Below are 11331 nucleotides of genomic sequence, written 5' to 3'. Positions count from 1 at the left end.
CGTCAAAAAGTAACGCACGTTACGTTTGCGTTACTTTTAAATGCGAATTGATTAACTGTCTCATGGAGCGAGCGGACGTCGTCAGTTTGAAGCGCGAAAACGGCAGATAGTTTCCTTCGGCTCCATTGGCTGGCGCGCGTCGACGGGGCTCCCATTGGCCGCTGCGCTCGTTAGTTTCCACGACCGCTCACCCCATGGCGCTGCGTGTCCATCAGTGCGGAGCGTCCAAGGTCACCAGGGGAGCACACGCGCCGACCTGCGACGAAAAGTACGCAGCAAACGAAAAAGGAAGAGGACGAGCGGCTTCCATGCTTTCGTGTTCACAACTCACAAGAAAAGCTTAGGTGTACCTCGATCTTTTTTTCTTTTTTTTTTTTAATATGAATTAACACATCTTATTTTTTGACGTTACAGGTAAGTATGCATAAGCGCCATATATATAAAAAAAGGAAAAACAATATGTCCTTTCAGGAACTGAACATAATTACCTTCTTTTTTTTTACGGTTCCACATAAATACCCACTAGAAAAAACGCAAAGAAAATTGCAAAAGATGTATATAGCTTGGCGCCTAGAAAGATAAACAAAAAATGAGATGTAATTTTGCTTTACGTCTTAATAAGGATAAGTAACGAGTAACGTAACTCTGATACCCGTTACTCGAAATAAGTAATGTAAGTACCTTACCCGTTGGGTGGCACTCAGTTTGTTGAACGACGTTTTAGCGAACGCCGACCTTTCTTTGAAAGACACATGCGTCCCCGCTACTCTCTAAAACGTCATTCGCTGATGTGATATCGACCCCTTACCCGTTACGGATTTTAAAATGTAACGAGTACGTCACAGCGTTACCGGGAAAATATGTGGCGCATTAGCGGGAAACCCATTACTTTCTAACGCGTTAGCGCCAACACTGGTAAGAACCTATGTATTCCTATATAACTTCGGATATGTTTGTTGAATAAATCATCGAGCAAAAAATTCCCTTTCCATTAGCGATATCTGATAACAAAATACAGGACGCTAAAACCTACCCTCCTGACTACAAATTAGTTTGTAACAGAGAGAAATATCACTAATCAAGCCGACATCTCTTTCTTTTCTTTTTGGTATTATAAGAGCAGGAAGGCGAGGTGACTGGGGTTCAGTCACCTCTCTAGTCGCAGCTGGGCGCTCTGGCAAAATTATATGCGACACAAAGTGCATCGTGCTTTATGAATCCCCACCGCTGCCCGACACACGACCCACCGGCGTGCGGTGGGTCGTGTGCGTGTAATGCACGTTCAAGTCTCCCGGCTGGTGGTGGCACTGCACTGGCTAAATTTCCCATCTGCGGCGTAGAGGCAAGTCGTTCATTGAGGTTGACTAGCTTCCGGCTGTGTCTAAACATGCATACAACACTTTACGTGACAGCTGAAAACTCTGGTTTGCTAGAACACACTTGGTTCCCGACAGAAGAATTGATAGCATAAACAAAAAGTTCCGCGTCCCGGTCGTTCACCTGTCTGAGTGCGCAGCTGACACTCCGCGAAAGCATGAACTAACCCGAGTGAAAACAGCAGTAAAGCGACAGTTTCCCATAATTACCCCAAATGGGTAGATTAAAAAAAAAAAAAAAAAAAAAAAAAGCTTTTGCGTGTTATATAACATAGTTTTTTTATTTGATATTTTGTATGTCTCCTCTCTCTCTTTTTCTGTCTTTTATTTCTACCTACCTATAATTTTTTTTAAATACCTTACCTCATTCCTTTCTTCCGACGCGAAATGGCAAATCAGGATTCAGACCGGTTGGCCTCCTCGCTTGTACGAGTTGCGTTTCTGAGACGCAACGCTACCAACGATTGTACTGGAGTGGTCTAGCAATTTCCAGCCATGAATAGCAGAAACAAGATGATGCTGCTAGCATCTCTTCCGGTATTCACACCATTCAATGGTTACAAACTCTAAGACTCTAGAAATTTATGTTTCGAGTATTCTCTCGCATTCACAACAGTGGCATATCCATGAATTGTACTCGGGTGAAGTGGGGATGAGACCTTCATTTATAGATTAGTACTTCATGTCGGCGCTTACTCAGTGCGCAGATCGGTGTGGTTTGAGCTTTCTTACTGCCGTAATTTCAGCAAAAAGCTGCTATAGGTAAAGTTAACTGCGATGGAACCAGCAAAAGGTCCCACCCTGAAGTGCAAAACAAATGATTTCTGTTCGCCGTTTTTTCTATATACGAGCCATATATGGGTTTAGTAAGCTAGGCAGAACTTGATATAATGTTTCTTTTTTTCTAAGTAAAGAAACCGAGCGCATTTCTTTTTTATTTGGGTCATGTCCGTTAGGAGTGTAAAGCGTGTCAAGACCATGCGCGATGTCAGCCGACGACCACCATTCTAGGGTTCTGACTCCTTTCGACGGAATGCATGCATACACGGTTTTCGTTCAATGGTTTGAATTGCAATGGCATCAAGTGGGCAAATGAAGCCATTTATTGTTCACGTTGCCCAAAACAGCCTCTCGCGTCTTCACGCATCACTTTGCTTTAAAATGTTCGCTTTCTCGCACTCGCCTGCCTTTATGATTTTCCAAAGATAGACGGCATTTCTTCCCGTCGTTTCATATCAAATCAGAGCGCAGTCTCGAAGGCTAAAAACACACTTACGCACACACATAAACGCGTACGCATCGAGACTAAAAGCGCATTGGCACGAAGCACTCTTTTTTTCTTTTTTTTTTTTGGGGGGGGGGGGGGGGGGCGGTGGAATTAGCTGCGAAGAAAACCCATACAAGAAAAGAGGCTGAGAGCTGTAACGTTGCGCTTCTGGCATTTCTTGGTTGGGGCCATCGTCTCACACCTTCTGCTGCGCTCTGGAGGTACAGGCACGAACCCTCCCTTCACTCCTCCTCCTCCTCTTCCTTCGCCCCCGCTGCCGAGCACACTGTTTTACATCTATTTCTTGCTTTTCTGCACTCGCCCGCCGTTATGATTGTTTCAAAAATAGCAAGCGGTGCTCTTGAAATGATATCGTTAGTTTTCCATATATACGCAATTTCAATATTCGCCTTCTGTGCGCTGCCATATTTGTTTGCTGGACTGTGGAACGCTCTGGGCGAACGACGCTCTGTGGAATATACGTGAAATATACGACGCCGCGCGCATGCGTCATCGGTCCAATGTAGTCGAACCCTTTCGCCTGCCCGATAAGCGATGGAAAAAGTGTGTAAAAAAGTTCTAGGTCCGTCTTTTTTTTTTTTTTTTTTGATCAGTGCGGGGTTGGATGTTTTTTGAGAGCAACTTAGAGACAAGGCTCTTCACCCTCCATGTTGCATAGGTCGTGTCCAGGCGCTGACCGCGAGCCATCGCGTCGTTCTCGTGGGGACCATGGGAGCATGGCCTCGGTGAGCGATGACCCCATCTCGCTGTGGCTGAAACTGGGCGCTCTGGACAAGCTGGAACAAGCCCTGCTCGACGGTTACGGGGAGCAGCTGCTGGGGAAGACCTCCAGGATTCCCCAGGTGGCCAGGTTCCTCAAGCAGGTCCCCATGCTGCAGGTGAGCTCGGGGTACCATTCCTTCCCAGGTAGCACGCCAGAGATACGCGCAACGTGGCACAGGCTTGGGAATCATATAAGGGCTAACTTAGGCCTTATACGGTTTTGTTGATCCATGGCGTTAGTTACCGCCACAGCACTTTTCTTTGTCGTTTCTGTGGCTTCTTCTCTGGCTTGCCACATAACTACAAAAGTGCCAAACTTGACCCAAGCACGGCACGTATACACCGAAGAACCAGCAGTGAAGTCTAAATTCGGCACTTGGTTTGACAATTGATGCCAAAAGTTCCCACATAAAAACAGAACATCCAGAAGTGAGGGTATAACTCTGGCACCTGTTTGGCAAGTTAAGCCCGAAGATTCCCGATGACAGCCAAACTGCCAGCAGCAAAAGCTAACTTTGGCACTTGTTTGGCGAGTTAGGGTCAAGGTACCCAGACAGTGGTCAAAGAAGGTCAAATTTGACTCTACCCCTGGCTTCTTCGAGTTTTTCAAGACCATAAGTTCCCAGACAGAAACGAAATTTTGCCCAAAATACTGTGCTATTTGTGTTACCTTGATCGAATCAATCGGCCGGAACAACGGGCACGTCCAGCCCTGACATGGGAGAAGTGTGTCCAAGGTCTGCTCGCATTTTGGCAAACGTCGTGAGATACGCAATATGACTCGGGGCTCTGGGAACCGCCCTTATTCGCACACACGTTTTCAAGAAGCGCTTTTGGCCGCGTCTGCATGCGTGGGGACCCTAAGCCGACAATGTCCTTTCCGAGAGATACGTGAAACCCAAGGGAAATTCAGGCTCCCAATATGATCTTGTTCAAACTATATAGGGATCTTAGTTTAAACAGCTCTCTTCTTCCACCGTGTACAGTAGTTTCTACGAAGAACGCTGGTTGCTCGCGTGATGTGCTTCCGATCATGTGTGTACCACGTGGCATGCGATGTAAAGAACGGTCTCAAGCACCATAGACTGAAAGACCTGCCTACGACTATTTGGGACCTTGTATAAGCCGTAGCTCATATGGATCCTCTCACATATGATACTTGGATAAAGTACGACAAAGGGGCCTAGTCCAGAATAGTGTGGACTAGGCATCTTTAGAACACCATAGATGTTCGTCATTTCTAATTCTTCTACTTGTCCATCGTTTTTAGCTCTTTTACTATCTAAATATTGCATGAAACGTCCTGTGCCACAGTAAGCGTACCTTTCACTCCGACTGATAGGGTCGAACCTTGTGCACAGGCGCAGATCGAGCAGATCCACGAGGACACGATGCAGGGCAAACTGGACGAAATCCGCTCGCTGCTGGGAAGTCGGCAACTAGCCTTCTGCCGAGACCAGCAGGGCGCCAGTCCCCTGCACAAGGCCGTCCTCTTTCAGCAGCGCAACATGGTCACCTTCTTCGTCGAGAACTTCCCGGGAGTCATGCACGCCAGAGACCATGTGGGTTCCCACAACCGAGTCGAAACAATACCACATAGAATACGTCACCACTATAGAGGTTACACGCATAAAGCAGCAGCTTGCGTCAGCATCGCCAGCTTCAGCGTGTTTTCCGCTTGGGGCGAGTAGGGGATTTACCAGCGATGACGTCATACACAGGCCTTGTCTTCTAGGGTGTATACCGTGTAGGTCGAACACGGGCGCGTGAGTGCCGGCCCAATAACTTTGCCTCGTGGACGTCTAACTTCAAAAATCCTACAACAGTTTTTTTTTTTTTTAAGCGGTTGCATTGATACGCAAAATGCGAGATTGTAATTTGCCTTATACATCTGATCTACATGGGGGGAGTTTACTCGCGATTTTGTAGTTTCGACGCCGAGCACCGCAGCTCTCCCCACATTTTGCGTTCCCGGATAGGAGCGACATCGCAACTATAAAAGAGAGATCCCATTATGCGAATCGGGTTTTAAAATAGTAACAGCGTTGAGGTGCAGCTATTTTGTCCGACTCTATTTTGGTGTGACATGTAAAAACATTATCAATGCTTAGAACAAAAAAAAAACTATTTAAAAATCGCGTCAGCGTTTACGAAACGTTGCTGTCACATGCCAGGCTTTAACGCAAACTTCACTATTTCGAGGAATGGGGAGAATACAGTAGGCATTGGTAAGACAATAAAAAATGTCAATGAGCCAAATGACTTCTAAAAAGGCACATTCAAGTTGAATGTGAACAAAAATCGAACTGACATCATGCTTCTACTTACAGATAAGAAATGCTATCCTCTAGTCTAAAATCTCTCGCAAGACTGCTTATGATCTTATATGGCCAATAGCCAGTTTTTTTTATAGAAAAACTGGCTATTGATGTGACCTATAGACGTTTTACCATGCGGTATATATTGTATTTCTGGGTACATACAGTTTGTCTTGAGAATGGGGAAAAAACATAAACTTACGTCCCCTCTTCGATCTTTCCAGCAAGGGCGAACTCCTTTGCACTACGCTGCGGTGCTCCAAGACAACTGGGAGATCTACAACATGCTTAAGGCAGCAGGCTCTGACGAGAACGCCACCGACGTGGTAGGTCTTTTCCGTACAAAGCTTGCGGGTTCTTTTTTTTTTTCGTTTTTGTTTTTTTACAACGCGGATTGTTTATTGAGACTTTCCGTTTAAGAAGAAGATGTGTGTCAGGAATGATATGGTGTGTCAGGAATACCTTGAACTTGAGCACACGCTTGAATGCACAAAATAAGAAATCCGCACGATGTTCGAGGACGCAAATGCTGAGGAAGCACCACTGTAGTCGAAGTAAACAAACACGAGCGTTTCTGCTGTCTTGAAGGTGCTGCCACCACATCACCGCACGAGTGATGTGGTTATTTAGCGACACCCGACGAGGATTCTCAGTCAAGGATAAATGCGGAATTACCACGCCGACCACGTCGACGATCACCACCGACGGCATGTTTTTCAACAGAAAGAAGGAACCGCGATCGGCGTGCAGCGCGCGTGGCCGAGCTTTCCTTGAACTGTGATTGGTCTGTCGGTGCGCTGGCTCCCTTCGTTCCCGAACGGGTCGAAAAAGTTCAGCCCGGCTCATTTCCTTGCCTTGTGAAAGAACACGAGCGAAACCAGCGTTTGGCGCTCTGTTGCTTTCTCTTTCTCTATTTCCCTTCCTATGAAAATTGTCCATTGAGGAATAATGGTGCTCGTGGGTTTCTGTAGGTTTCGGCTTTTGTAGCGGTGCCAAAAAAGTGAGCTGCAAAGTTCATTTCTGACAAAAAAGGAAACATGAAAAGCGTTTACAATTCTCTGTACTGCCGAATTAGAGCGCAGCTCTTGAGGAGGAGGAGGAGGGGAGAGTATGCTCTTTCGTACATTCTCCTTCTCCTTCCTGCTCCCCTCCCATTTAGCGGAAAAACTTTTCCCTTAAATTTAGCGGAAAAAATTTTCCACTAAAATTAGCGGGGAATTTTTTTTTTGCTAAATTTAGCGGGGAAATGTTACCGATAACTTTAGCGGGGAAATTTGCCCATAATGCAACGCGTGGTTACGCCGACGGCGACCGCGACGCCGCTCAAGCCGGAAACGGGTGCCTAAGAGCTGCGCTCTAAAAAATACAACAAATAAATAAGAGCATTTGTGCCCAGTACGGCCACACCCCTGACTTCTACCTGGAGGCCCCCGGGGAGCTGACCTTAGAGCAACTCAAGGAAGGAGTGTCCACCCCCAGGTCTAAAAAGTCCAAGCACAGGAGAAAAAAGTCGGAAGAAAACGCCACCGGTGCCACCTTCCGGGGATACTCCGCGAGTATGAACGCCAATTCTATTCCTTCCTTTTGTCACTGTTCAACCGTGCAAGTATTACCGAAGAAGTTACGGAGATCTAGAGAATAGCTCGGGCTCATAGGTTTCTTCTTCCAGGTGTCATTCATTTTATAAGACACCTTATCTGTTGGGCGTGCCACGCCCGAGTATATACGGGCACTTTCCCGTGGTGTTCCAATATCGGTTTGCTCCCTGTCCGTCCCAAACTTTTATTTTTTTAATATTTTTTTACGTATAGCGGAATGTATTAGTAATCGATGCAAACAATGTTTTGTCTTGTGGTGTCACTTTTTGATGGCATGCTTTTTATTTTTGTTCATGCTACGTCTGTTTCGGTATACTCCTTCGTTGTTACAGAATGGCAAATCTACTATGTCGTTCAACCTCGCGATTCATGGCGAACACTGAGATCTGGAAATTTCTAATAAGCTGGGTACTCGATGACTGGGAAGAAAAAAAAAGAGGAAGTTACAGTTCCGAATAAGCAAAGACCGAGTAAGGCCGCTCAAAAAAGTGACTTCTGGGTGCGAGGTCGAAGTACCACTGCTTAGTGTATGCGTGTCTCGAAAAGTAATAATATGTCATAGGTTGGAGGCATGCAGCCACGAATTAACGTTTTACCCATGGTATAGTGCGCATTTTATAAATAAATATTTTGTTCAGAGCAGGTTACGGTGTTACTGAGACTAATATTTGCGTTCGGCATGCGGGAACAGAACCCGGCACTCAAAAGGTAAATAATTGTAAGTTTTATTGCACATAATGGTAAACCCGGAGACTCCAGAAAGAACAAAGTGAGAATTAATTTTTTTGTTTGTTCATTTCAGAATACTGTCAATTCTTTTTTGGGATTATAAGAGGCAAAGCTACCTAAAAGTATGATTTCTAGGTGGACGAAAACAATATAATAGTCAAAATCGTCACTTTCTTAAATATTCAGTCAACTCATTAATTTATTGAAGAGGTGGTGTTCAAGGACATTAATCAACGAATCTACACTCGTGAAGCTAAAGAAATATGTGTCAAGGTTGTTCCAATCTCTTATGGCGAAGGGGAAAAAAAGAGTACCTGAAAGAATTGTTAAATGAATAGTCGATAATTGTATTGCCGTGTTTGTGTTTTGTTGTTCTTGTTTGCGAAAAGCTCACATACTTATTTTTTGTCTCTTCTGAAAGCGTTGTTTGAAAGGGATACCATAATTTAGGTTGTCCTAATTATGCGCGATCAGCAATGATCAAAACACCGGATCGTTTCAGCAGCTCAGTGGGAAAATCAAACCGTTCATATTTCTGGTAAACAAATTTTATTGGTTTCCTCTGAACACTTACAAGGATATTGATATTGGTTTGTGTATGAGGAAACCAGGTTATGATTGCACATTCTAATGCCGGGCGCACCAGTGTGGTATATGCGAACAGTTTGGTTTCATGACTAAAACATTTTAACGTTCTTTAAAAAAAAATTATGATAAGTATTTTACATGTCACATATTTTACATGTGCGTTCCAGTTATATGCGCGTCCCAGTTTATATCTGACGTTATCACGACACCTAGATACTCGTATTCGGTGGCTCTACGCAAATTTATACAATTTAAACTGTAAAAAACAAAATGTAGATTTTTTTTCTTTTTTTTTTCGGTCAGGCACATACAAACCGTTTTTTTTTGTGATTGGAGTCAATGCTCCAGTCTGCCACCTTTCTGAGACACCTGTTTAGTAATATAGTGAGAGGACAGAAAAAAAAAAGAGGGACACAAAAAAAGGATACACTGTCTGTCCCCCCCCCCCCTCCACCTTTTTTTGTTTTTGTTTTCTCCCTGTCCTCTGCCCCCAGTCGCAGGCTTTACCAACATGTTCAATATTCACCATCTTGCCTGCACTCTATGCATTGTCTTGAGTTTTTTTGTTTTTTTTTTTTGTTTTTTGTTTTGGCTCTTGCACGAAACAGCTCTTTCGATGTTCGGGCTTTTCTTGAAGTGCAGAACTATGGCTACTAACAGCTTGAAAAACGCAGAGTGTGGCTTATTTTGTTCAGGCTCCCGGCTTCGTGATTGGCTATTTGGCTTTATTATCGACAAATCCAATAGACCGATTTCACCAAGCGTTCGGCGCATGCGTGACGCCGCCATAACTTTAGTTCACCGGAGGCGGACGGCGGTGCACGAGAGGGCTCGTTCCGTCTTGTGCTCTACACGCGCAGACCTCCAGCGAGGTTGTCGCACGCGCCCAAAGACTGAAGTTCCCTCGATGCATTGCGGCAGCGGTGGCGTAGTCAAACTGCCTGGTAAGATCGGTCTATTGGTTGCGGAGCGATGATGAGATGCCAGATCAATACTGATGACGTCCAGCCTTTCTTAAACTGCCAGCGACTATAAGTAGGGTTTATTCTCTATCACGTGGTCCTTTGCATCACATTTTTTAAGACGTAGTTGAGTATTGATTTTTTTTGCGCTGGTGACCACGACTGACAGGAGTGACAAGCACAAAGTTACATAGACCAGGGTCATGCACATGTTACAAAGACTGCTCGGTTAAATATATTTCGAGAATAAAAGGCGCAAACCCATATATAGTTGGCAGGTAATTGGTACACCTGTACGATGTTCTGTAAGGGTTAACGTTCATGCCGCATAGACGAATGTCTATAGGGACAACATAATTGCGATACAAACTTTTTGCTTCGGTTCCATGTTTGCGATATGCAAGAAACAAAACGAAACTAATTATAGGTACTTCACCCTTGCCAGAAATAATAAAACTTTTGCTGTATACCATACTAAATTCTCGTTCAGAATTTGGCATTAGTAGAGGCATCGTGTTGTGCCTTGTCGACGTTTTTGAAAAACTAGGACGCCACACGGCACATTTAACTTGATGCAACCATCACAATGAGAAGTCCTCAACTATGCTTACAACTTGGCGGTAAGTTGGGCTAGTTGGTTTAACATCGTCAAACGTGAAAACAGCGCAAAAAATTGAACAAAGGACAAGTGAAAGAAGTGCACGGACAAAAAAAGTCTTTGAAGCTTACAACTTCTAAGACTTTTTTTTTCTGAAAATGCTGTACCAAGCTTGATGAAAGGACCCGCTGATAACACACTTCGTTCTTCTCGCAGAACCAGCGGGCCTCAAGGTTCAAATCCGCGAAGTCATCGCCCAGGGCAACCTGGAAGCTCTCGAGGAGCTTGTCCTCCACGGTCACGGGGACAAGCTGTTAGGCGAGATCAGCCCTAATCCCGTCGTCCAGGAGTTTCTCGACACCGTGCCTGGTTACATGGTAAAACTTATTTAAAATAAATTCACAGCATTTAGTTCACCTTTGCTCACGTCCACCCGAAACTACAGCCTGTCGCACACGTTAGACACCGCACCGAACGGATTGTCCCTGAGCTGGCCCTTCAAATGCCGGCCGGCCGCTGTGTAATGCCAGCTGCCTTCCTGTCGCTGCTGGGCCCACGCTTCTGGTCAAGAGATCCAACGAGTCAAAAGATCCAACGAGTCAAAAGGTCCAATAATGGATCTCTTGACTCGTTGGATCTTTTGACTCGCCAGACCCGATTCAAAAGATCCAATGTGGGTCAAGAGATCCAACGAGCCAAGAGATCCAACGAGTCAAAAGATCCACGGCGAGTCAAGAGGTCCAACGAGTCAAAAGGTTCAACGAGTCAGAAGGTCCAATAATGAATCTTTACGCGTTGGATCACTTAACTCGGCAGACACGAGTCAAGAGATCCATTGTAAGTCGAGAGCTACAATTACCCGAGAACTGCCGCTTAATATTGCAAAGGGGTCACAAAAAGCCCCTCACCATTCATGCCCTAGTAGCGGGGAGGCGTTGCACAATAAAGGTCCGTAAATGTGGTAGTAAATGTAACGTAAGGTCCGATGACGCCATAAAACTTTGCGTAAAAAAAAATCAAGAATATCAGGCTTTTGACGCGTCTCTTCACGTTTCCACGACAACATCTGAAAAAATTAGCCTCAAATCGAGCAGAAACTTACTGAGCTTGCT

General features: G+C 45.0%; 1 protein-coding gene across 1 annotated transcript in view; it reads left to right on the top strand.

Annotated features, from left to right (window-relative positions):
* The first annotated feature begins 3380 nt into the window (after positions 1 to 3380).
* The window catches only part of LOC121046138, a 66315-nt gene continuing 58364 nt past the window's right edge, over positions 3381 to 11331 (top strand). Inside the window, exons 1-5 of the mRNA XM_042294203.1 lie at positions 3381 to 3542; positions 4788 to 4988; positions 5969 to 6070; positions 7141 to 7300; positions 10436 to 10596. Coding sequence (XP_042150137.1) covers positions 3381 to 3542; positions 4788 to 4988; positions 5969 to 6070; positions 7141 to 7300; positions 10436 to 10596 — 786 coding nt within the window. The remainder of the gene's footprint in view (positions 3543 to 4787; positions 4989 to 5968; positions 6071 to 7140; positions 7301 to 10435; positions 10597 to 11331) is intronic.

This window comes from Ixodes scapularis, unplaced genomic scaffold (assembly GCF_016920785.2).
Source record: "Ixodes scapularis isolate PalLabHiFi unplaced genomic scaffold, ASM1692078v2 PGA_scaffold5__190_contigs__length_132052651, whole genome shotgun sequence".
Classification (NCBI taxonomy): Eukaryota; Metazoa; Arthropoda; class Arachnida; order Ixodida; family Ixodidae; genus Ixodes; species Ixodes scapularis.
The sequence above is the reverse complement of the archived record's forward strand: the minus strand, read 5'-3'. Positions and strand labels throughout refer to the sequence as shown.